At 54.1% G+C, this 26,425-nt stretch overlaps 1 protein-coding gene across 1 annotated transcript in view; it reads left to right on the forward strand.

Moving 5' to 3' along the window:
• The window catches only part of CDH23 (cadherin related 23), a 393,436-nt gene that overhangs the window by 268,927 nt on the left and 98,084 nt on the right, over positions 1 to 26,425 (forward strand). Inside the window, exons 15-25 of the mRNA XM_088792050.1 lie at positions 928 to 1,165; positions 2,567 to 2,672; positions 3,515 to 3,642; positions 6,965 to 7,037; positions 8,933 to 9,049; positions 12,680 to 12,792; positions 14,038 to 14,145; positions 20,378 to 20,567; positions 20,922 to 21,067; positions 23,429 to 23,648; positions 25,356 to 25,508. Coding sequence (XP_088648176.1) covers positions 928 to 1,165; positions 2,567 to 2,672; positions 3,515 to 3,642; positions 6,965 to 7,037; positions 8,933 to 9,049; positions 12,680 to 12,792; positions 14,038 to 14,145; positions 20,378 to 20,567; positions 20,922 to 21,067; positions 23,429 to 23,648; positions 25,356 to 25,508 — 1,592 coding nt within the window. The remainder of the gene's footprint in view (positions 1 to 927; positions 1,166 to 2,566; positions 2,673 to 3,514; positions 3,643 to 6,964; positions 7,038 to 8,932; positions 9,050 to 12,679; positions 12,793 to 14,037; positions 14,146 to 20,377; positions 20,568 to 20,921; positions 21,068 to 23,428; positions 23,649 to 25,355; positions 25,509 to 26,425) is intronic.

The following is a 26,425-nucleotide window of genomic DNA, read 5'->3' on the forward strand; positions in this document are numbered from 1 at the left end:
TTAATGTGTATCTCATTTATTGATTTTGAAGATGTTGAACCATCCTTGCATCCCTAGAATAAATCCCACTCGACCCTTGCATGATCCTTGTAATGTATTGTTGAATTCGGTTGATAATATTTGTTGAGGATTTTTACATCTATGTTCATCACGGATATTGGCCTACAATTTTTTTCTTGTGATGTCCTTGTCTGTTTTTGGTGTCAGGGTAATGCTGGCCTCATAAAACGAGTTTGTAAGTATTCCCTCCTCCTCTATTTTTGGAAGAGTTTGAGAAGGATTGGTATTAATCCTTCTTTGAATGTTTGGTAGAATTCACTAGTGAAGCTGTCTGGTCCTGGACTTTTGTTTGTTGGGAGGTTTTTCATTACTGATTCAATCTCCTTACCAGTAATCAGTCTGCTCGGATTTTCTCTTTCTTTATGAATAAGTCTTGGTAGGTTGTATGTTGCTAGGAATTTATCCATTTCTTCTTGGTTGTCCAGTTTGTTGGCATATAATTGTTCATACATGTCTTTTATGATCATTTGTTATTTTGTGGTATCAGTTATAAGAATTTCTGACCATATAGTTGTCTAACATCTGAATATCTCCAGTTGGCAGAAACTTCTGTACACAGCAAGAGGATGGCCATTCTTCCTGAGTTTTCTTTTTGAGTAAATCAACCTACTCCTGCCCTTTCAGTACCTGACCACTCCATCCCTCACGTGGTCCTGATTCCTGCCCACCACCTCCCACCCCACCCCACCCCATTAGAAATCTCTGTTCTTCTTATTGAGAGCAAGTGAAAACAAAGGCAGATTTACGACTTCAGTTATTTGTCTCTGTTCATCACCTTGGGCAAGGACAGGCTGGTAAATGCAGGCCCTTATCTACAAGGCACTTTACAGCAGGGTGTCCTTTCTCTCCCTCCTTCTTGCCTGACAGGTTCTCTCTGGACAAGGACACAGGACTTATCCTGCTGATTGCCAAGCTGGACTATGAGCTCATCCAGCGCTTCACCTTGACAGTCATTGCCAGGGATGGGGGCGGTGAGGAGACCACAGGCCGGGTCAGGATCAATGTGTTGGACGTCAATGACAACGTGCCCACCTTTCAGAAGGATGCCTACATGGGTGCCCTGAGAGAAAACGAGCCTTCTGTCACGCAGTTGGTGCGGCTCCGGGTAAGATGCCGGTGTTTTCTGCAGTCCCGCCATTTATCGTATCCTTCTCTCTGTACCTTCTTCTTCACTATTCCTGTAGGAAGCCACTGCGTGAGGTGCTAACCTCCCCATCTGCAAAGAATTCTACCCAGATTTGGGGGTCACATTCTCGGTCTGTGTGAGGCTTCCTCGGAGCATCACCTCATGTCCCTGGTTACTAAGTACAGCTAGTGTCTGTCTCAGCTTACATTTCAGGTCACTATTCAGGAAGAGAACACCCTCCTCGTCTCCCTGGGCGAGTGCCAAGCAGCTCCTCGTGTAGGGACCCCATTCAGGCCCTTTACTGGCTGCCTAGAATCAGGAACCAGAGAGCACCTCACAGGAGGAGAAACAGGTGGAGACAGGCAGGCCCCAGAGGGCACAGTGAGTGAGCAGAGCAGTAGAGACCAGACTAGAGTTCAGGACTCTGCACTGTACGTGTCCTCCTGCAGTGAGTCTCCACCATGCTCCGCTGGCCTCTGACCATGAGATTTTCAGTGTCTTTGTTCCCCTTCCTCACCGTGCCACCCAGAGTGACAGGACCCAGAGCCTCCCTCCATTTAGAACGTGTTTCTGAAGCAGATAGGAATGAAGGCAAGGTGGAAGAGGTGGGCAAGCGGGACACACAGAAGGCAGGACCACGTGCCCACCTAACGTGGCCATTGGTCCCCATAGGCCCCTGCTCTCCCAGCCGGCTCAGCTTCTGTTACACCCCGAGTGACAGGCCACCCCTGAGGCTCCCTAGAGTCAGAGAGATCTGAAAGGAAGCTACGTAATGTAGCCACCCCAGAAGGCAGTCAAGGGAAGAAGGGCCGACCCCATTCCAAGTGACTTCTTCCCTCTTTGCATTCATGCAACATACATTTATTAGACACCTACTGTGTGCCAAACACCACGCTGAACTCTAGGTATGCAGCCGCAATCAAGAAATACAAGGTTCCTGCTCACATGGAGCTGATAGTCTGAGCGAGGCAGGCAGAAATTAAACAAGCAGTTCCGGTCAGGCGTTGGGGGGAACTGATGGGGTGTACAGCACAGGGCCCCAACCTGGTCTAGAGTTCAGGGAAGGACTCTGTGTGTGGGATGTGTGAGCTGGGCCTAAAGGGGCTGGGAGATGGTCATGCCCGGTATGGCGGACACTCTCTCCACCCTGTGGGTGAGGCCCGGCCCTCACTCATTCTCCCTCGGCCTCCAGCCGGCCCTCTCGGTTCCCCAGGAGGGCGCTACACTCTAACATGAGGTGCGTATGCTGGGAGCCAGACGGCAGCCTCCAGCTGCGAGACAAGGAGGGTCTGGATCACTCAAAAAGGGGCTCTGAGAAAGGCCCCTTCTGAGCCTTGGCCACGGGGTCTCACAGGGCCCTGTCTGCCCTCTTCCTTCCAGGCAACAGATGAAGACTCGCCCCCCAACAACCTCATCACCTACAGCATCGTCAGCGCCTCCGCTTTTGGCAGCTACTTTGACATCAGCGTGTATGAGGGCTACGGAGGTGCGTGGGGGCGGGCCGAGGGCGCAGTGGGCGGCAGGCTAGGTGGCATGTTCACACCTCTCTCAGGAGGGACCCTCTGTCTCCCAGACACCCTGGACTGCTCACAAAGCTGCCCCACAGCTCCTGTTGGCTGGAGAAGCACGTGGCTTGGGGTCAGCCTTCCGCAGGCTCCAGAGCTACGTCTCACATCTGCCAGAGTTTTCTCTGGGTCTTAGACCCATCACCAGCCAGGCATCTGATGTCTCCCCAATCTGCAGGGTCCCTATTTTTTAGCAAGGCTGACTGGGCAGATCTGTCAGTTGGAGGCCTGTTAACCGAGCTTTCCCATCCTTTGGGCATGCTACGGCCACCTCCCAGCCCTCCCAGGCCGTGGCCTTTCTCTGCTTGGCCCAGGCGCACTTCCACATGCCAGACCTTGCACCGGCTGCCCTACTGTGAGTCCCGATCCATAGAGCCCATGACGGGACTAGCAGCAGCAACCTCAAGCTCCAAGATCCCAAGAGATCACCTTGTTTGTCAGATGGGACAACTGGGGCCCAGAGACAGGGAGTGACTTACCCAAAGTCACACAGCAAAGCCATCCAGGGAGGCCCTTGTGAACGGACTCTTGGTTGCCTCTCCAGCCTGTTTTCAGCAGCTCCCCGCCCCCCACAAGAATCCAGCCTCTTTGAACCACTTGACACTCTCGCCCCCTTACAGTGGTCACTTCAATGTCTTTTCAGAGTCTGTTCCTTTTGCGGGGAAAGCCCTTCCTCCCTGTCCCTTTGCCCCACCCCCCTTTAACCTCTGACTAGCTTTAAAGGCTCATTTGGACACCTCCTCCTTGGACACTGTCATTGCAGTGATCAGCGTGAACCACCCCCTGGATTATGAACAGATACCCAATGGGCTGATTTATCTGACGGTCATGGCCAAGGACGCTGGCAACCCCCCTCTGAACAGCACTGTCCCTGTCACCATTGAAGTGTTTGTAAGTACCCGGGGGCACTGGCCTGGCCCTTCCTGCGTAAGGCTGGTAAATGCTCCCCAGGCTGTCAGGGACCTTCCCCGAACCCTGTGTCCCCCCGTCCTTGGCTGCCCCCACAGCTCGGGGGTTACCTGGCAGATGGTCCCAAAGGCTGGCTTAGCAAACCTCTGCCAGCTTGGCCAGGGGAGGTCCAGGGCCCTGGGATGCAAGACGAGCCTGACTTTCCTGCTCTGACTTCATTTGGGGGCCTCAGGATACCCTCTCAGGGGATCAGGAGCTGGGACAGAAGGAACAGGAGCGGGAGGGAAATACCATGGGATTCCTTCATTTATAGCTATCGTCCGTAAAGTTCAAAGGCATTCCTGGAAGGTCATCTTCTCTCTTCTGTCTCTCTTTCTCTATCTCCCTTTTTCTTTTCCACTTCCTTTTCCCGTTGCTCTGAAGAGCCAAAGGGGCCTGAAAGCAAACCACAGCTTGTCTGACATGATATCACACATACCTTAGTGCTTTCCGCGTCTGAAGGGCTCAGTCTCTGAATCCATCTCCACACTGGTTCATTGGCCCCGTGCAGCTTCCCCAGCGATCCCAGGGATGAGATGGAGTTCCGACAGTGGGCAGCAGGCCCTTCCCCAGGGCCTCCCAACACTGCCAGGCACAAGCACACCCCCTCCATCTCACACAGGCTGCTGCCTGCAGGCGAGGATGAACGCATGTTGATGGAAGAGTTAGCACATTACCGATTCCAAGAGGATTAGATCAGATTGTGGGAGTAGATGATGCTGTGGTTTGACATATGCTCAGGAAAACATCTCGCCCGGAGCAGGCTTGTAGATGACCTTCCTGTCCCGGCTGGCTTTGCCAACACCCTCGGGTGCTGCCCCACACCTGACTCTAACAAGCCTTGTCCTCGCAACCTGAGGCCGAGGCTCCAGGGCCAGCTCACAGGTGGGAACGTCCCTACCTGGGCAGGGGACCCTACTTGCTTGTGGCACAGTCTGGGACTGGCAGTGATGGGAAAGTCCAGGGTGATGCTTTGGGGGGAGCACTGCAGGTGGGCACATGGGAGCAGGACTGAGGGGTGGCCTGGGAGGCTGAGGACGTGTGGAACTAGGTCCAGCAGAGGGAAGGACAGAGTCTGGGGGCTTATACCTAGCACGTCAGGCTTCAGGGAGTGGCAGGGACGACAGCCGAGAGGGATCCACAGAAGCCCAAACACTTGCCTGGCTCTCACCTGCGACCTCCCACCTTGAAACGCCAAGGGTGATAGCAGACAGCTAGGATGCATTTCCTGCCGATCATGACCACCTCCTGGTATTTTTTGTTTGATTCATTTTTCAATTACAGTTGACATACAATATTAAACAAGTTTCAGGTGTATAACATAATGATTAGACATTTATACAACTTACAAAGTGATCCCCCTGATAAGTCTAGTACCCGTCTGACATCATACATAGTTAATGACAATGTTATTGACTGTATTCCCTCAAAGCAATCATGCCAATCAGGAGGGGCCCCCATGCCCCTTCCGGGTCTGCCCTGGCTTCCTGGCAGCAGGAGGGTCTGGCACCAGAAACAGATGCCACCTTGGCTGTGAGTAAGCCGCATCTCTCAAGCAGGGCCATTGGATGGTGTCGTCACTTGTGTCTGAGGACCGACCACACTTGTAAAGGTCACCGCCCTGGGGTTGATTTTGCACGTGGGTGATTTTTAAGTAGCTGTCACTTGTCTAAACTGCCTCCTCCCGCAACCAAAGGGATTTTCTCTGAACAAAAAAAAAAATCCCAGCAGAGGTGAAGTAGTTGATGGCAGCACTTACTGCACCAGGTGGGGGGTAGGGAGATGCAGATCAAAGCTACAGGGCTTCTGAAGGAGGAGGGGCAGATGAGAGGGGCTAGGTGATTCCTTTTCATCCACTGCTTGTTGGTTTTTAATAAAGAAGTCAAACTCGGTTTGTAGATTTCCCATTAGGGGACAATAAGCTTTTGTAGAGGGAGCCGCTGAATTAGAACTAATAGCAAATGCAGCGCCAGGATCCGGGGAAATATCACCGCTAATAAGTTTCTGCCTCATGCTCTGTCACTGACATTCTCAGCGCTGTTTCGTGCAGCCGAGCAGAAGGCTTAAATAGACACGCGTGCGGGGTGCTCATGCCCGCACCAGGGGGGTACCCAGGCATGCTGTTGGGGCGTGGATGTCTGGCAAGTCCTCCCATGGCCAGTTCTCTGAGACTGAGAAAAGGGACAGGTCAGCATGAGCTGGTGCGCAGGCCAGAGCCCAGGGCCAGATTGGGGAAGAAGAGCGTTCCTTTCTGGGGACCCACAATCACGGCAGGATGGGGTCCTCTAAAGTCCCAAGGGGTGGACAGCCACATATTGTGCCTCCCTCATTTTCACGTTTGTTCAGCCGGAAGTGACTCTAGCAAAAGGGGCTTGCTTACTTCAGGCGGCTTCCCCTTAGGAGCTCCCAGTGCCAGAAGAAATGAGGCCCTTGGAGCCTGCATCCGTGCTGGGTTCTTGGGTCAGGTGGGCCAGCCAGGTTTCCTCCAAGAGGGGAGCAGGGAGGAATTATTGTTGAGTGGTTGCGAAAAGCAGTCCATGCGGACAACAGTCTTAAAGCGTGGGAAACGCTCCCCTAATAGTGGAGGGAGATGGCGTCTGGAAGAGCAGAGGAGGCAGAGCCTGCGCCTGGGCCCTACCCTGCCCAGGTCAGCCCCTCAGCCCCTGGCCGGTGGCCCATCAGCTGGTCACTGGTGGGAGGCGGGGACAGAGGAGGGATTGCTTCCGAGCTGAAGGGAGTGAGTTCTGGGCCAGGGTGTACCAGGAGCCTTGGGGTGAAGGAGGCTTGTGCTTGTTGTGTGCAGAGGGGCTGGAATGCAGGCCTGGAAACCACCTGAGCCCTGCCTGCTTCATTATCTTCTGGGCTGGGTGCTCTTTTCATCCTTCATTTCTAGGAGGGTTTCTAGATCCTTCCACCATATCTTGGCAGAGCTGGGAGAGAAGTTCCGAGTGGGCATCTCAGCATGGGGCTGATGAGCTGAAAGTGGGAGAACGGGAGTAAGCTTGGAGCTCAGCTGGAAGACTGACAGGAGCGCCAGGGGAGCTGGGAGTTGTAGGCAGTTCCAGCTGCTTCCTTACTTCTCCATCTCCCCATTTCTCACCATCCCTTCCTGACCCCCACAAGGCCTGTCTCGCCTCCTTGAACTGAGATCAGCCAGAGAGCCTCAGTGCCAGCTGTGTCCAGCCTCCCCTTAGTGCCCGCCTGGAACAGCTGACCAGCCCCTATTGCCTCCCTGGCTCCTGCAATCTTTCTCTTTTCTTTCCAGGATGAGAATGACAACCCTCCCACCTTCAGCAAGCCTGCCTACTTCGTCTCCGTGGTGGAGAACATCATGGCAGGTACGGCCCAAACGGGAGGGTATAACGTCAGGAAGCCAGCGGGCATGGCACTGACCGTGTACAGACCCCACTTTGCCCATGAAGCAGATGGCCCTCCCTATCTGTTTCCCATGAAAGTGACGCGAGCCTCTGGAGGTGTCCAGTTATCTGCCAGCCCACGGTTACTTACAGGGCGCCTACTATGCAGATGCTCTGCTAGGCGCTTGGTCCCTGCTCTCCTACAGCTAGTCTAGCAGGGAAGAGAATAATGACGGGTGATTAATTCAACACCCTTGGTTCAACAAGAGTGTGCAGAGGAGATTATTGCTGTGAGACATGTCCCAGGGGCCATGATGGCTGAAGGGGTGGCCTTGGAGAAGGGCGTGTGTTCCTATGATGACAAGACTGGAAGGCTCATCCCTGGACCACCTTTCGGGTGCCAGGGCTCAGCTCACACACCCAGGGCCATAATCCCCATACTCAGGATCCAGGGGACTTGTCCTGTCCTCTGGACAGGCTGGCAGCTTCACCCTTACACCCAGAGTGGACATTCTGTGGGGAAAATGTCAGGAATTGCTTCAGCAGCTGGAGGAGTCAGGGACGGCTGGAACAGTCAGGAACAGCTACAGTCAGGGGACAGCTGGAGGAGTCGAGGTCAACTGGAGGCAGGGGTGACCTTCCCTGGCAGCACAGAGCTTCTAAAGAGAGCCTCCAGGTACCTTCCTGGTGTCTGATGATTTTCAGGGTGTGCCCAACCCCTCCCACCCTGTCCCAGCCTGAGGCACCTCCTAGAGAATGTCACTGCTAAAGCGGCCCCCTGCATTTTCACCATCCCCAGAGATTCTGCCAAGGAGACTTCATCGTGGCACTTAATCCTCTTTCAAATTGAATGTGCTTGGATAAAGGGGTGTGTCGGGGGCCACGCACTGTCCTCGTGCTTGGGGCAGGACTGAGAGTCAGCTCGGAGGCCCCACAGCTACCTGGAAGGGGCCAGAATGACCTACCTGTCCCACAGCCCCCTATCTGGCCCCTTCCACTCCCAGGGACTGTTGATTCACCAGCACAGTGGTAACCACGGTCCGCAGTTCTGTGAGAATCACCTGGCCAGGTGTGCTTTACCTGCGGGATCCTCGCCCATAGCCCCACAGATGGGCTTCCTAGTTAGACTTGTCTAACAGAGGAAAAAGGTGAGACTCAGACAGGTTCAGGAGCTTGCCAGAGGTCCCACCAGCTTCCAGCCTGGATAGAGTAACTCCAGGCATCCACACACTGAACCCCCACCTGTCTGCCAGTGTTGGCAGTCGGGTGGCAGGAGGGAGCTGAAAGCCCTGGCTGGCCCGGCTACAGGACAAGCTGCTCCCAGGGTCTGGCCAGGGCAGCTGGAAAGGCCAATCCCCTGACCCAGGATTCCACAGAGATGGAAATGAAGGTAGGGGCCTTCACCAGTCATTAAAGAGAAAATAAAAACCCTTATAAATTTCCCTTGTGAACAAGATAAAATAAGACTGAAATTGGATATAATAAACATAGAATACTTTAATAGGGAACTTCATGTCTTTTTGCCTCAGCGTCAGAGCTGGGCAATCTGAGTGTATTTACTCCAGTGACCAGCCAGAGAGGGAGGACTTGGGGAGAGGCAGTGCTGTGCTCTCTGAGGTTGGGCCAGAAGTGGACGGGGAAGGAGAGCCCATCCATCCCAGGCTCCAGGCTCCCCCTCCCGTGGAGGCTTGTCCCCACACAGCCCAGGGTCTGAGCCACAGGAGCACAAGTTTGACCCCACTCTCATCTCCCGGTCGCCCCTGCGGCAGGCTTTCTGCCTCCTGGGGGCTGATCACCCGGAGATCCATTTCCCCTGGGGCCTGTGACTGGGAGACCAGGTAGAGCAGCACTCGCATCCCCCCTTTGTCTCCCGGAAGGAGCCACGGTGCTGTTCCTGAACGCCACAGACCTGGACGGCTCCCGGGAGTACGGCCAGGAATCCATCATCTACTCCTTGGAGGGCTCCTCCCAGTTTCGGATCAGCTCCCGCTCAGGTGAGCCTTCCTCCTCCGTCGCTGGTCCTCGGCACCTCCCCTGGCTCTCCACGCCCCGCCCAGGCCAGCACCTGCCTCTGGGGCCCCTCCCTTTCGCAGGAAGTGCTTGCATAGCTTTGAGCACTTGGTTTGTTCCTGAAATAGTCATTTGAGTGAGATTACTGATTTTAGGGGTAAAAAAATCACAACGTGAATTTATCCACCAAAAAATGTCTTGAAGTGGTGAAAAACCCTGTTATGTTTAAAATGTATTCAATTTTACAAACATCTGGCCAACACCACTCTTCGGGGACACCTTTCTCAAGCCTAAGTGTCCCCCTCCCTCCGCTGCCAACGCCATTCTTGAGTCCTGGTTCCTCTTCCTAACACAGTGTGTGCCTCGGTTTCCCCACCTGCAAAATGATGAGGATCATAGTAGGACTGCTGGGTGAGTTCAGTGTCATTACAGGGAACACACTTAGAGCGCTCCCTGGCACATAGTAAGTGTTCACAACGTTAGGTTATTACCATTATTCTCTTTGGTCTTTTCACCCATCCCAGTTCCCCGCTCAGCCCATCTGACTCTCCTTTCTTCATTTTTCCATATGTCTCCCTCCAGCTTGCTTTCCTTCTTGAAGCTGGCAGGGAAGAGGGGCAGAAGGAAAACAAGACACCTAAGGCTTTTCAGCCAGAAGCTGGGAAGGAACATGAGGCCCGTGGACATTCATTCATAGATTTATTCAGCTCTCAGTGGATACCTGCCTTGTGCTAGGTGCCAGGGTATAGGATGGAATAAGACCTCGCCCTGCCCTCACGTGCTTAGTGGGCATGCAGGGCACCCCACTTCTAAGTACCCATTTCTATATTAGGTAGGGGAACTATAGATGCTAACAAGGCAAACCCCGAAATCTCAGGGGCTCAGCACAATAGAACACAATTCTAACTCACCCAGCAGCCCAGTGATGTGTTCAGTGGACAGCCTTCCACGTGGTGATTCTGGGCCCCAGGCCCCTTCCATGTTGTGGCTCCAAAGTCACTGCCAAAGGAAAAAAGAGAGCATGGAGTATTGTATAAGAGATGTCTATGGGCCAGGCCTGGGTCATACGTCACTTGTGCCCACATCCCATTGGCCAGAACCAAGTAGTGGCCTTGAAACATCATCCCTGGCCGAGCAGTCACCTTGCAGCAATCATTTCTATCCCGGGACGGGAGCAGGAATCTTTGGTGGACACTGGCCATCCTTGTCACAGATGATCAAGAGCCAGCGGGGCACTGTCTTCCTGTCATTCACGCCTCACTGGCCATAGTCTCTACCTTCAATCCCTTTCATCCCCTTTTCCTAAGAGCCTGGGAAGCACATGGCTGGTGCTGATGTGTACAAAGACTGAACACATCCAGGGCCATCCTGAGCCTCTCTCGCCCCCTCTAACAAAGGGGGACCTTACTCCCTGCTCTCAGGAGCATCCACCCTCAGTGAGCCCAGATTTCCAGGGGACTCAGTAATCTCGTTAATTAGCATTAACCATGAGCTCAGCACGCTTCTGAGTGCTCTCTCCAGCATCATCCCATTTCACTCCCTTCACCATTCCTGAAGCAGTTGCAAGCATTGTCCCTGTTTTCCGGATGAGGAAACTGAGGCATAGTAGACATTAAGCAACTTGACTGAGGACTCACAGAGCCTGACCTTCCAACTCCAGAGCCCAGACTTGAAATACTTGAAATGCTACATTATAGAAAGCCATGTTAGAACCTCGTGCCTCCAACCAGATATAGCAGCAGGCACACTGACCTTTCAGTACCCCACCCTGCCCCCCCAGTCCGGGACCCCGTCTCCACCCCGGGGCGCTCATAATGACACAGACATTTTCTTGCTGCCTTAACACGGCTCCTTCAGCTCCAAAGGTATAAGCATTTTCCTTTGAGCTCCTCTGTCAAATTAGCCAGGGCTGCTCCACCAAAGGTGGCCTTAATTGGATCTAATTTCCCAGACAGGAAGAGCCATCTATCACGCCGACAAGTTCACGTTTAAAACTTTTTAGAGATTAATTTCTTCCTCGCCCTGCCAATTAATCGACACCACCCCAGCAAGGAGCATGGCTCAGCGGGCAGACCTTTGCCAGTCTTTCATTCCAGGCCTTAGCCCCTTTGCTGCCCTAACACCCACCCTCAGCTCCCTTCTCAGCCCTGCATAGGCCAGAGGACAGGCCAGTGTGCCAGGGAGGGAAATGTGACAGTGGAAAGGATACTAGTGACCATCTAGCCCAGCTCCCGTGTTTCATAGTAGAATAAACCAAGTAACTTGCCCCAGGTCACACAGCTCAGGCAATGGGGATAAAAAGATGGCTAGCACACAGTTCCTACCCTTGGAGAAGTCTCACCGTCCAATGGAAGAAAACAAGCATTTTCTGAGCATCGGGAGCTTCAGCTATAGTTAGTTAATCCTCACAACAGCTCTGATTCAAAGGTGTAGTAATGTCCATCTTACAGATGAGAAAACTGAGGCTTAAAGAAATTACGTAATTTTCCCAAGGCCGAGCATCTGGAAAGGGTCATAATAAGAATTCAGATCTGGGTCTCACTGTCCTCAAAGCATAGGCTCGTTCCTGTGGCCCATGTGAGATGGTTAAATGGCCCGGTTACCATCCTGTACTGAAGCTGGCTGGTACTGGCTTACAGCTGCTCATAGGAGCTATTTGTATATGCCGCTTCCCAACTCCATGTTCAAGGCCATCCAAGTTAATAGTTTAAAATGGGCCCTTGTGGGAATACTTAGGCCTTTTGATGAGCTGGGTGTCAAGCATTTGCCAGCGTACCACTGCCATGATTACTGCCATATTTTTGTTATAACAAAAAACAAAGAAAAGCCAAACACAGGCTGACAAATTTGTGGTCTGTTTTAATTGCTTATATTTAATAGAATAACTTATTTATACACTAAAAAAAATTCAATATAGTTATGTTACTCATGTAATTAAGGAAATTATTTTATAACTATTAATTCTCAGTGCACTATAGGTTGAACTGTCCAGTAATGAGTCACAAGTAGGAACATGTGTGAACATTGGTAGCTTTCAGTCCAGTCACTGGATTTCTATGACAATATGAATAAACAGTGCCAAACATGGGTCTAAGCTTTCCATGGTAACGAAATTAATCCCACAATAGCCCTATAAGGTAGGTCCTATTATTGTTCCCTTTTGACCAGATGAGGAAACTGAGGCACACAGATTTTAAGTAACTAGTTCCAAGTGATAAAAACTAGTAAGATCATGTCAACAGTCTAAATAAAAGGTCCTTAGTGTCTGACCTTGAAGCCACATGGCCCTCTTGCCCTGTTTTCCAGCCACCAATCCCGTCATTGGCCTTGATTTTCCCACATCCAAAAATACTTCCTCCTCATGGGGTTATATTGCCCAGCTCTGGGGTCCCACCCAGTTCCCAGGACTGCATGCTCTCCCCTTCCGCCGTGAGCCCCGTCTCACCCCACCAGGACACACGCGCACAAGTGCGCACACGGCCAGATCATTTGATTTTGCCAGCGTCGCTCCTTCGTGCCCTCACTCTCTCCTCCTCCTTCCCTTGCTCTTTGCTCCTTCCCTGATCTCCCCTGGCCCACCCATACTCTCTCTCACGCACCCCTCTCTCCTGCAGGTGAAATCACCACCTCGACTCTGCTTGACCGAGAGACCAAGGCTGAATACATCCTCATCGTCCGAGCAGTGGATGGGGGTGTGGGCCACAACCAGAAGACGGGCATTGCCACTGTGAGTGCCCGCCCCTCCCATGCCCTCCAGCTCCCCCTGTGCTGTCCAGGCTGCTGCTCCCCAGCTCATCTTCAGGTTGCACCTGGGCACTTTGTCCTGAGGTGGCGTGAGGCATTGTGGGGGTGGGGTGAGAGGGCAGGTGCCAACTCAGTGTCAGTGCTGGGGCTACCCCCGCTATGGGAAGGAAGGCATTCCCACCTGGGACATGGGGCCACTGAGGGGGAGCACATATATTCTCTCTGCCCCCAAAAGACCAGCTGGGAAGGTAGGAGAAGGCATGAGACCCAGAGGCCCCTCCCAGGTATTCCTGCCAGGAAGAATGGCTCAGAGCAGGAAGCAGGGCCCTTGGAGGGTGCCGGGGTCTGGTCACCACCCGGCCCGCCTGTGGTGCTGAGGAATGATGCCTGCGTTTGCCTATTATGTGCAAGTAGGGCCCACGAAGGCCCAGAGGCCCCATCCAAGGCCTCATCATCTCACCAAGGAGCCTCAGAGTAGGAAGCGAGAAGAAGGCTGTTTGAGGATCCTGACTGAGCTCTTAAGTGCAGAAGAGAAGGGGGGAAGCGAGAAGCAGTAAGCGTGAACTTCCTCTCCTTTGTGGGACAGAAAGCAGGAGGACCAGGTGACAGGTCACTCAGCCACCTCCCCTTCTTGATCTTCCTTCGCTTTCTTTGGCTCTCCCTCGGGACCCCTCTCCTGACCTCTCCCCATCACCTTCACCCTCCCCGCAGCAGCTTCCCCCAGCCTTGCCCAGCCGGAGGGGCGGGGTTGGCACTGCTTGGCCAGGGACTTGGCAGAAAAATCCCCAGTGCCCTATCCAGTCGCAAGAGACCCCTGCTAATAGGATTCAGAGCTCTATAAATAATATACCTGGTGACAGGTGAACAGGGAAATTGCCTGGCTTATAGCTAAGACTGACTGGGAAGCTAAAGGGATTCTATCAGACCCCCACCCTACACCTCCCCACCCTGTCAGTCACCTTCAGCCAAGACTCAGGGTGGGTGGGACAAGTCCCAGGTCCCAGGAAGGATTTCAGGGGCCACCTCATCTGCTCCTCGACCACCTGGGGACACCACCTAAACTCTCTGTCCTTGAAAGCCCAGGCCCTGCCCCAAAGCCCCCAATGCAGGTGGAGCTGTGCAATTAATGCCAAGATGCCCCGTAGGCATCTGAATGTGTCCCCCTCACGGGCCCTGCCCCTGCGAAGCTCACCTAGGCATGGCCCACACCACCCCTGTGGCTTCACAGGTCAACATCACCCTCCTGGACATCAACGACAACCACCCCACCTGGAAGGATGCACCCTATTACATCAATCTGGTAGAGATGACGCCTCCCGACTCTGACGTGACCACGGTAAGTGGTGCTGGGACAGCAGCACTGCCAGGCTGCCCTTCAAAGAGTGTCTGCCATCCCCACATGCGCCCTTGGGCCTGCCCATGTGGGGCTCATGGACGTCATGATTTTCTCTGAGCCATCTCTTGGAGCAGAGTTCCAGAAGCTCTCTCACAGGCTGAAAGGTAGTCAGAAGTCGGGGGAAAGCCCGTGCCCAATCCTCAGGGACGGTGGGCTTCAGGCTTTGTCAAAGGGAGCACAGGTGGCCAAGGGACAGTACCAGGGATGGTCGGGCTGGTTCAGCTTGTAGCCACACTTGCCCTGAAACCCAGGACTCTGGTCACCCCCTTAGAAGAGCCCCCACCCTCCCCTGCAAGGCACATGTCTCTCCCTCAAATTGCATAAGCTTCACCTCTGCCCTCAGCACCTTTCCTTCAGCCCTTCTGTCACTGCAGCCACTGGCCTGGGTCAGCTGGCCCCACTGCTGACCCAGCAGGGGGTTTGAAGTTCACCCAAAGATTTTCTGCCATGAGATGTTCCAGGTTTGTATAGACCCCTGTGCACGCTGCATGTGTGTACATACAAGTGCTGTGTGCAGGGGTGTCACTCAAGGTGGGCAGGGGAAAACATGGCCAAAGCCTGGGGGTATCCAGAATGGAGACCAGCTTCCTGGGGAAACTGTGGAAAACTGGAGTTGTGCACCCTACTGATCTGCTCTGCTCCAGGATTCACATTTGTGAGGCCTTCTCCCCCATACTTGTACCGCATTTGGCCTCATTTGGGGAGGTTGGTCCCCAATGTCCAGCCCCGCAGCCACCCAGCAAGCCCCAGGATGGACACGCATCTAATGGTTCATGACAACCATTTATTAAAGTTCTGAGATGTGCCCGGCGCTGTGCTAGGGGCTTCTCATGAATTCCTTCCTCCTCCTGGTCCTCATGTGGCAGACGGACTCATCGCTCCCACTGTACTATGTAGGACACGAGGCTTAGAGTTTGAGGGCTTCGCCCAAGGTCCCAAAGCTAGTAAGAGGTAGTGCCAGAGCTCGACCCCAACTCTGAAACTACCTGGCCCAGGCCTTATCCCTCTTCTGGCTCAGGGGTGCCCTGGCAGGTGACCGAGGTCCTGAGAAACTGGAGAACGTGAGTGGGATGAGAGGAGGGATGGTATTTTCACATCCAGCTCTCCAGGAAGGCTGCCCCACCCTGAACTCAAGCAATCTGGGGTGGTGATCCCTAGCCTCTCCGGTCCGATCCCTCATCAGCTACAGAGAGAGAGTGGTGACATGGTCCACCTGGGTCTAGATGGGACAGGATGTCAACCTAGAAGGAAGGGGCTAGGGGTCTTGGCCATCACACCTTCCTGTCCTCCTTTCCACGTGTTCGAGATCTGAATGGTTCTCAACTGGTGGGCAGGTCCCCTGCCCGAGATTCCAGTAGGGCTGGGGCAAGGCATCTGGAGTCGGAGGTTTTCAAAGCCCCACTGGGAGGATTCCTTCCAACCCCGAGTCAGATTTGGAAACCATTACCCTAAGCCACTTCCATGTGCTCAGCCTCCAGATGTAATGGGAGCTCTCTGCTGCCACCTCGTGGGCACTTGGGCTCTAGCCCAGGACAAGCCCAGCTGGGGACCCCAAGAGCTGGGGCTGGATGCCCAACTCCAAACCCATCTGGTCATCTTTTACCTTTGATTTATGTGTCTGGGAAGTTCCTCCCAGAGGGAATTGAGGGGCAAGCGAAGTATCCCTGAGAGAAAGTGGCTGCACAGGTCACCAGCTAGGGGTGACGCTATTGCAGAGTCCACCTGCTGGGCAAAGCTAGGAGGTCTGCTGGGCTGGGACTGCATTCAGCCTTGGGCGTTTCCCAGCTCTGTTCCCAGTGGCCCTCGCTGGGTCTCTAGCCTTTTCTCGCATCCTTCTGAGCCATAAGCAGGTATGGACAGGGGCCTGCTACCCAGCGCCCCCTCCTCCTCACTCTCCAGGAAACCTCCACAATCCTCCAGTGAGTACCTACTGTGTGCCAGGTCCCATGCTTAGCAGGCTCAGGAGTGCAGGAAGCAATAACGCTTCTGCTGTGCCGTCAGAGGGCTTCCTGTCACTCTTAAGCTCAAACCCGCCACTGGTCTCATCTCACCCAGTATAAAAGCCAGGGTCCCTACCAGACCCACCTGGCCCATGGGATCTGCCCTCCCTTTACCTCTAGGGACACAGACATGTGAGCCCACCCTTCAGTAAAGAGCGGACATAGCCGTTCCTCCCTCAGCCACAGGGTTGGGGCTGTCAGGCTTTTCAGTGACCCATAGTAGTGTCTGAGACTTGAAAAAAAAAAAAAATGACTCAGAAGCTCAAAAAGAAACGGGCAACATCAACATGAAAACGTGTTATGTTAAACAGCTACCAAGTATATTGTGGCATTAGTAAGTATGAAATTTAGTGTTTGTAAAAATGTCATTACATTTGAGGACAAACTGTAGGTTAGATTTTCTAGACTTCTTGAGAATTTTTCAGAATGCTCCGGAATTTACAATTATGTGTGATGATTGCCAGGAAAACAGAAGTCAAGCAGCCTATATACAGTAATTGAGTTTGTCATAGCAAAATAATTTCAAAAGGCGTGGTCATAAAAATTCTTTCAAATTTTATAGCCATGAAATGCATGCATACATACATATGTGGGTATGTTTTAATATTATTGCAAGGGCCCCCTGGGGCTTTCTAAGGCCTCACAGTGACCCAGGATCACTTCGCTGTGGCGAAGGTGTGAGGAAAGAAGGCTGCAGTGCAGGGAACAGCTAACCCAGAGGTGACATCCAGGAGGAGGGTGACCCACCTCCTGACTCATCACCGACCACCCTTCTCACACCCACCACACCTCTTTCCCCCAATACACACACTGGCTTTTCGGTTTCCTGAACCCACTAAACTCCTGCCTCAGAGCCTCTACACAAGCTCTTCCTCCCCAGCCCCCAAAGTGCTCTTCTTCCTCTGCTCCCTCAGACCTGCTTTTCCCATGGCTCATTCTCCTCCCTCTGTCCCAACTTAAAATGCCACCTCCAAAGAGAAGTACTCCCTAACTGCCCTGCCTTAAGTAGCTGCGCCCCTCTCCAGACTCTGTTTCTTTCAAAGCTGGTCCCACCACCTTGTTAGGTTCCTTGCTTATTAAGAGGCAGTTGTAGCTTAGTGATTCAGTGGGCAGCTTCTGATACCAAAATGTCTAGGCTCTACTCCTAGCCATACCACTTACCAGCTGTGTGACTCTGGGCAAGTTACTTAAGCTCTCTGTGCTCCAAGTGTCTCATCTAGAAAAATGGGGATTGTTAGATTCCCTACCTGAAAGGACTGTGCCTTGTACTTAATGAGCTAAAATACACAAAGTACACTGGCACACAGTGAGGGGTTGAAAAATGACAGCTTTTGTCACCATCACCTGCCTCCCTTGTTCACCACTGAACCCCTCTATGCTTAGCACAGTGCCAGGCACATTGTAAATATTCAAAATATTTGCTAATGAAGGTTGTTGAAGTACTTATTTACCTTTCTTCCCCAGCCTACCTGGCCCCCCAGCTCTGCCAGGTCAGGTTGGGTCTTCCTGTTAGAGGGAGACTAGAGCATATGACCTGGGACTCTCCCAAGGGCCCCTCTGGCCCCAACCCCTGGAATCCGAGGCACGGGGAGATCCCAGTAATTTTTCAGAGCTTGTGTGCAGACGAGTGTGTACCCGCATTCAAGTACACTCGGACGTGGCCAGCCTTGTGTGTCTGTGTGCACAGGTGTGCACTGAAGGTGTCTACTGCATCGGCGTGAGCTTTCAGAGTGACTGTTCTCTGTCTGCAAGTGGCTCCACTCTCCCTCCTACCTCCTTCCTGCAGCCTGCTTCAAGGACCTGGCTGATGGGCATTGATTTAGAGCCTTTCAAAGCCCTCCAGCAAAATAAAGGAGAGGGGAGAGGGAGAGAATTAGTCCCGTCAGGCCAAGAGAAAAATGACGAGCGTGAAATGGGAAATAAATGAGGGGAAAGCGGTGAGAGTCTACACAATCGCCGGCAAGGAGTCCGCAGGGGTCCAGCCCACTGCCCTCTCCTGTGCCCCCAGCCCACCCCACGACCAGTGAGTGGGCTAAGAGGCCAGATATCAGTGCCCACCCACTCCTAGTGTCATTCAGAACCAGCTACCCCAGGCGCCCTCAGACACTCAGGTGGGGAGGGGGAGAAGATAGGAAAAGCCCCCCACCTCATGTGAACTTGATCTCAGTGTATTCAGCAACAGGCTGTTGGTCCGGAACAGGTTGTTTAACTGCCTTCTACCTCAGTTTCCCTACCCAGATCAACGCGGATAAGAACTATGTAAGTGGAGAGAGAATGTTATAGAAATGCAGGGCTTGCTGGCCACTTTTGTCCCTCAGCGGCATGACTGCCTGGCTGAAACGACGCCTGGGGTGCCTACGAGCCCTGTTCCCTGTTGTCAATACAGGGAGTGATTGCATCCCCATTATAGAGGCTGGGGAAACTGAGGCAGCATGCTCACAGCACAATGAGGGGTCCTCGGGCCTGGAAGGCTGCCCCCACCCCACCTTTTGGTGCAGCAAGGCTGGGAAGTGAGGGGGTGGGTTGAGCAGTCTGGGGTGGGAGCAGGGCTGTGTCCCACTGTCTGAAGCAGATGGGTCCTGAAGTAACTCGGGGTTCAGCACCCACTTCAGCCTCTCCCACTGGCCTCCTGAGGCCCAGGGGCTGATGGGAGCCCTTGGCCACAGTGGCCCATCTGTCTGTTCTGGTCTGCTTACCCCAGAGACACCTCGCTGGGGATTAAGCCAGAGGACGGACAGATTCTGCTGCCAAAGCACAAAAGGCCCCACATCAAGTAAGATAAAGGAGCTGATGGGGCCAGGCTGTCATCCCCAAGTGCCCTGGAGTGAGGAATGACACTGTCCTGATGTGACCCCGGGGACTGCAGTCACCCCCCCTGCGCTGGCCTTGTCCACCTCTGGGGCTGTGGTGGCCCCTGCAGCACAGGCAGGAGGACCACTGAGGGGTGGGTGCCACTGCTGTCCTGGGGCTTGAGGGGGCCTGCACGGTGGGAGCTGGGTTGACCCCAAGGCTGGTGTTGTGTGACCTTGAGTCTGGCCTCTCTGAGTTCTGCCTTCCCCTCATGGGAGACAAAAAGCTAGAGAAGTTCCCTCCAGAGCAGGGGGTGGGCGGGCACAGGGACCTGGGAGAGAACAGCTGTGAGGTTTGTGGCCCTGGGTTAGGACAGCACTGAGGTTGATCCCTTCACAGAGTGGGAATACAAGTGGGGAACTAAGGGGGACACTGGAAAGTTAAAGGAGCCAGTGTCTGAGGCCCCTATCCTGAGACCCTGCGCCTCCTGGGAATGTCATTCTCCCACAGGGACACTCGGCTTGCTCCTGCAGCCGCCCCTCCCCCAGTCCCATGACTATCTCAACGTGCTAGGACCCCCCCCCCCTGCAAACTGACTGCTTGTCCACGGCTCCCTTCCGATGCCTTGTCATCCGTGGTGTCACAGAGGCCTAATTCTTTTCAAATCACCTCACAAGCAAAAGCTCCAAAGGAAGAGAGGCTTTGATGATGAGGAACCCAGTTCCCAAAATCCAGGGTTTCAAATCCTTCCAAAAGCTCAGTCAAGGGTTCAGACTCCCCAGCCCTTTCCAGCCACACCCTGAAGAATTCCTTGGTCATGGACCTACTGGGGCCCCCCTGCTCTCCCAGAAGCTTGTGAGTATGTTACCCCGCATGTGTGGAAAGGAAAGACTCTAAGACATGTTGGCAGTATTGCCTGCTGGTACGGGACCCAGAGCCACTTCCTGGCTAGGAGACTTTGGGAGCCTTGCTGACCCTCATCTGTGAAATGGGCATCATTGCAGGCATCTACCTCATAAGGCTCTTGACGTAGTACGTGGAGAAGGAGCCTCCTATATGCTGGTATGTGCTGGGTGTTGCTTTTTAAGATCAGGAGGCGGCAGCTTAAGTGGGGAAGGGGACTTACCTAAGGTCAAGACTGAGTGGGTAAAGAAGCCAAGGAGCCCGGGACTTCCCCTGCTGGTTCATCTTCTGACCGTCCCGCCTCTCGATCCCCGTGAGACCTCCCTGCTGGAGCCAGGAGGGAGGCCCACTTTCTGGCTGTGAGTGGGGAACCCGGGACTGACGCGTGAGCTCACGCGACCCGGGCATGCAGCCTGGATGCAGAGATGCCCTCCCTGGGCAGGGCTCAGTGGAGGATTGGTCCCCTCCCTCCTGGTCAGGTGGCGGCTGTGGACCCAGACCTGGGGGAGAACGGCACCCTGGTGTACAGCATCCATCCGCCCAACAAGTTCTACCGCATCAACAGCACCACAGGCAAGATCCGCACCACCCACGTCATGCTGGACCGGGAGAACCCCGACCCCCACGAGGCGGAGCTCATGCGCAAAATCATCATCTCTGTCACAGACTGTACGTGCCCTCCGTGCCCCCACAACCCCCCACCCCGGGGATGGGGACCCTGATGCCTCCCTGGCAGCTTGTCCTCTGGGGGTTCTGGGCCACCCCAAGGAATGCTGTGTCTTAATGACTGAGAGAGTAGTAATACCCTTTCCCAGTTGTCACCCCACCCCCAGAGCACCCTCAGGAGTGGGGGGTGGCGGGGGTTAGGGTGTGCAAGGCCCAGGCTGCTCCCTGGAGGGGCCACTGGGGTGAAGGGTCACTCGACCTGCCCCTGTCCCCACTCATCTTCTCCCTGGCCCCTTTTCTCCTGCACCCCTCTTTCTCTCTCCTCGCTCCACCTCTCTGTCCCCTCGCCCATCCCAGGCGGCAGGCCCCCTCTGAAAGCCACCAGCAGTGCCACTGTGTTTGTGAATCTCTTGGACCTCAATGACAACGACCCCATCTTTCAGAACTTGCCTTTCGTGGCAGAGGTGCTGGAAGGCACCCTTGCAGGGGTCTCCGTCTACCAGGTGAGCTTTCCTTTCCCAGCCTGGGATCTTGCTGTCTGTCTCCCTCACTGTGGGTGCCTAGCCTCGCGCCGAGCCCTTCGCAGGGTCAGGACAGCGGAGATTACCAGGTAGGACGATCCATGCCAGGCTTGGGGAACCAGTGCCCTGAGAGATGCTGATGGAAAGCTTCCTGGAGGAGGAATTTGAGCTGGGTCTTGAAGGACAGGTGGATTTGGAGAGGTGAAGGCAAATCACCCCAGGAGACAGATAAATGAGGGAGGGAGAAAAGAAGGGAGGGAAGGAGAGAAAGAGAATTCTGGGAAGCCAAATCAGAGACTTTCAGGGCCTGATTATCGAGGTCTTTCCCAAGCCTGTAGGTGGTTCTAGGACACAAAGAAAGTTAGGTGAAGATAGCCCAGAGGGCAGCCCCATCTCCTGTGCTCGCCCATAACCCCCTAGGCAGCTCCACACAGTGGGTGGGATTCTCCCCCCTTTTCAGGAGACTTGAAGAGACTTGCCCAAGTCCCTTTGGCCAAGAAGAGGTAGCAACAGGTCTTGAACCTGGGTCCTCTTCCTCCTGCTCCATCACCCTTATGGTCATGGAGGCCCTGACAATGCTGGTTCAGGGAAAATGATGCCCTAACAGGGGCTGTTAGAAACACTGGATGGCCCCTGCAGTTAAGAATGTGGGCTTTGGAATCTGACCAATATGGGTGTGGATCCCAACTCCACCACCTGTGTGCTGGGTGACTTGGAGCAAACGACTTAACCTCTCTGGGCCTCAGAATGCTCACCTGTGAAATGGGGATCATAACAGTACGTGCCTGGCCGTGCTGTGGCATTCAGTCAGACACAGGTGTAAAGCCGCCTGGCATTTGGACGGCAGGAGAGACACTGCAGCTGATGTGTTCACTCTATGTCTATCGTCATACTCGAGAGACAGCGGGATCCAGTGGCAAAGGGTTGGCCTGATCCCATCAAAGAAGACAAGCTGTTTGTCAGCCAGAGGGAAGCTTGGGGACGCCCTGCAGACCCACTGTGCCTCAGCTTCTTTATCTGTAAAAGTTGGTGTAACGTGTTCTTTGACCGGTTCCAGGGAACATTTTCCTCAGACCTCCAGCAGGGGGAGCCGAGATCCCGGGAACAACGGCCAGTCCCTGAGGAGTCCCCACATGGGAGTGGTGGGGAGTGAGAGAGGGAGTGAGGCCTCGGAACGGGTTCTCGGGGAGCTCACAGACAGCAGAGAAAGCAAATGCCCACCAGCACAACTTCTGAGTTCACAGAAGAACTGGCTCAAAATCATGAGAAGATGATTGAAGGATCTGGGAGCATTTTTCTTGCCAACTGTCTTCAGATCCAGGAAGAGGGTTTTGACTTGAGCTCTGAGGTCCCCCGGGTCCCCTCTAGGACCTTGACCAATAGTGATTTCTGCTGGATGTGCAGAAGAACTTTCTCCAAGGACTAGAGCTGTGTGCAGAGAAATTAGAAATCGTGAGCCCGTGATCCAGTAAAGCATTCAAGCTGAACGTGGACACTCTTTGTCCAGCTTGCTAGATATGAATTAGCCCAGATGACCTTGGCATTGCCTTTCAATCCTGAGAGTCTTGGCTTGATGCAAAGCTCTTATTTCAACTCTCATTATACATTTTTTTCAAATGTCTTGAACTCTCTTCTGTAAAACTTTCAACACAATCAGGGTCTCGAGTCAGAATCTCTCCCATCAGGACGGGACATGCCGACGGGAAGAGCGTAGGGATTTGGGAGGAGGCTTGCCTGCACGTGGCCTCCATGGCTTTTTAAAATCAATAATCAAATCCTCTCATGACTTTTAAAAATTGATCCTTGATATTATCTTATTTGTGTTGTCTTACAAATCAAAACAAAGCAGGGGAGGGAATCCTGATAATTGAGCATTCTCGGTAGTTGAGCTCCACAAGATCAAGGGGTGTGAGCTGTAACAACTGCTCCAGGCCAGTGTCCTGGGGGCTGGAAGGGGAGGGGAGACTGTCATACTGCGGTGTTTAGAGGGCTGGTGCCAGCTTGGGTAAATCTGGGAGGGCTTCCTAACATGGTAAGCAGGGTTCTGAGAGGGGACAGTTGTAGGGACCTGAACTCTTCTTCTCAAACATCCCTTCTGCACCCCACCCCTCGCCCCACTTGGTGCATCTGGACACCTCTCAGCTCTGACATGCTGCCCCCTTAGAGGACATCTGGCAGGGTGCACTGGGGACAGTAGCTGGGCTGGAGACTCCGAGGGGAGCAGGTGTTTCCAGCTGGAGCTGAGCATGGGTCAGTGGGAAGGGGGGAGTAGGGGACACTTCTCAGGAGAGAAGGGTCAGGCCATGTGTCCCCATTCCTCACGCAGCCACTCCTCTCCCTCAGGTGGTGGCCATCGACCTGGACGAGGGCCTGAATGGGCTGGTGTCCTACCGCATGCAGGTGGGCATACCCCGTATGGACTTCCGCATCAACAGCAGCAGCGGCGTGGTGGTCACCACCACCGAGCTGGACCGCGAGCGCATCGCTGAGTACCAGCTGCGGGTGGTGGCCAGTGACGCGGGCACGCCCAGCAAGAGCTCCACCAGCACACTCACCATCCGAGGTGAGAGGGGTAGCAGTGCCTCCTGCTGGATGCTGGGCATGGGCCCTGGGGCGGTGTGGGGAGTGCACATGCCTTCCTTGCTGTCCCTCAGCCATGCGGACGCAGGCTGCCTTCTAGTAGGGTGCCCCCCTGTGCTATAGCCATTCAACAAGCAGAGCCTTCTCTGTCTCCAAGTCAAAATGCCAGCAACCCTTCTCCCACCTGGCCACTGCCTTCAGTGCCCCAGAGCCAGCGGCAGTGGCCTGGACCCATTGCCAAGGTCCCCCTCTTTGATCCTGGCAAAAGCAGAAAGGGCCTGAGCAGGGGCGGGGGCCCTTGCACTAATAAATAGTCTGGGGGAGGTTGCAGAGCCCCTTGTCTTCTTTGAAGGCCAGAGATTTTATTTGGACAGGAAAAGGGAACCATCCCTTCGCATTGCCTGGAATATCAGTGGAAGGGCATCACCCTGGGAAGAGGGCAGCTGGGATTCTCAGACTCCCTGAGATTCCTCCTCCCCTTGGGGCCCTCTCAATAATTCCCACCTGTCTCCACCTTCTATGGGGCGGGGCCAAGGAGGGTTACTGTTTCTCCATCACTCTGGCTATATATTTAATTCTCAGGACAAAACTGGGGCACTGATGTGAGCTATTGCCAAAGGGCCAGGAATAACCCCCAGGATATAAGTGCAGAGTATAACCGGCAAGACGTGGCCTGCTCTCTAGGACAGGCCCGGTTCCATCCTGGCTCCTGCCAGCCTCCATGGGATGGGAGCGTTAGCTCCGCATAGGCACAAACATTCACCCTCCTTAATCATGACCTGAGACAGTGAAGATGAGAGAGCCGAGCATTCTCTCTCCCATTGCCATTGATCCACGTCTTGTGTTGTGGGCTCCTGGTGCCGGTGTGCGGACCTACTTCTATGCCAGTGATTGACAGGGAGGACGTCCAATCCTCTCAGAGAGGACCCACAGATTTTTCTCCAAGGCTCAACAGAAGCCATGTCACCAAATGAGCCCATCATTTCTCCTCCTAGTGATATCACAAAGAGTAGCCAAAGTGGGGTGGGGGGCATTTCACCCTGAAGGTCTTGCAAAGCCCCATCTGCCAAAGGAATAGGGGCCTGTATGCAGAGCTGGAAAAAAAATGAATCTTTAAGGGAAATTGGACTTTGCGGGGAGGGAAGGTCCTCAATTACATTCCCTGGAACCTCATCCCAAACTGGGGTCAGCAATCTCCAAGACTCCGACCCTGCCATTCTCTTGCTGTGTGACTTTGAACAAGTCATTCAGCTGCTCTGAGCTCCTGTCTCCTGATCTACACAGTGTGTACAATGATGGCTGTCTCATGAAGATGTGTTGAGGGGCATGTGCGGTCCTGCACGAGGAGCATTTAGCACGGGTGTGGCATGTGAGAAGAGCTGAGTAATGGGCACTGTCATTGTAACCATAATCACTGTTGTCACTGTCAGGCGCACACTGGAGAGAAGCTCTGGGGTTTTCTCCTCCCTTGGGCAGCACGAGCAGCAACAAGCCCGTAAGAAGGGTATGGACTCCTGGTCAGCTCTGTCATGGCCCTGGCCAGCCTGGGGCCCCCTTGGCTCCTGACCGGGAGGAGCTGACTCCCAGGAAATCCATTTCCTATTGGTCTGTGGAGTGAGCCCCTACCTTTGGAGCTGGCTAGTCTCAAGCAGAAGCCAGGCCTAACCCTGTGTGCACACTCTGCCCGCAGTGCTGGACGTGAACGATGAGACGCCCACCTTCTTCCCTGCTGTGTACAATGTCTCCGTGTCCGAGGACGTGCCCCGGGATTTCCGAGTGGTCTGGCTCAACTGCACCGACAACGACATAGGCCTCAATGCGGAGCTCAGCTACTTCATCACAGGTCCGCCGCTGCCGGCACCCCCTTCCAGATGTGCAGCCCACCGGGGGTGGGGCAGGAGAGGGGGGAAGAGGCCCACATCAGCCACCAGGATTTAGTCCCAGGCTCACAGTCCATCCACAGCTTGCTGCAGCCAAGGTGGCCTCCCAGACCTCAGCCTCCCCTTTCCAGATCCTTTCCCTCCTTCCCCTCCATGGAGGGGCCCAGCACCCTCAGGCCAGCTCCTCACAGTTTGTTCCTCAAGACTACCTTGGAAAGGCTCAGCTATTAAGATGCCCCCATGGGACCAGCCATGGTTCAGCCCCCAGCACTACACATGTCTTAGTTCCTCCCCAATCCCCCAGGAGCCACATTGTGTTCCTTGTAGACGATGCTTCAGATACTGGAGAGCAGATACTGGAGGCTTAGGGGCAGGAGGCTTTCCCCAGGGGCAAAGCATGTCAGCACAAGGGAGCATGTGGCAGTGGCCCCCAGGATAACTTCCCAGCACCCTGAAGTAGCCAGTTCCTGCTTACCCGAGAGCCTTTCCAGCCCTAGGATTCTTGGATTTTAATGTCGCACATTCTGAGAGGAGCTGTGCAGTACCCTGATAGAAGCTGGTCCAAAACCAACGCAGTGGCACCCTCTGCTGTCCAGGACACCACACTGCCCGTCAGCTAGCAGGGGGAGGGTCTCCACAGTTCTGATGGAGTCCTTTCCTGGCTTCCGTCTATCTCAGCAAAAAGACCCTCACACTTCTTACCTGTCCCAGAACTCAGGAAGACTCAGTAACCCCGTCTCCTGTCCACCTGCCCCTACTTTACAGTCTGTGGAGCCTCCAGGTATCCCCACTCAGCCCAAGGTGAGGGGCCTGGAGAATGCCCAGCCAACCCCAAAATCCTTGGCCACATGTAAAAACCCCAGCCCAGGCTAACTGCTCA

Source organism: Rhinolophus sinicus, chromosome 15 (assembly GCF_057876585.1).
Source record: "Rhinolophus sinicus isolate RSI-liver-muscle chromosome 15, RSI-T2T, whole genome shotgun sequence".
Lineage (NCBI taxonomy): Eukaryota > Metazoa > Chordata > Mammalia > Chiroptera > Rhinolophidae > Rhinolophus > Rhinolophus sinicus.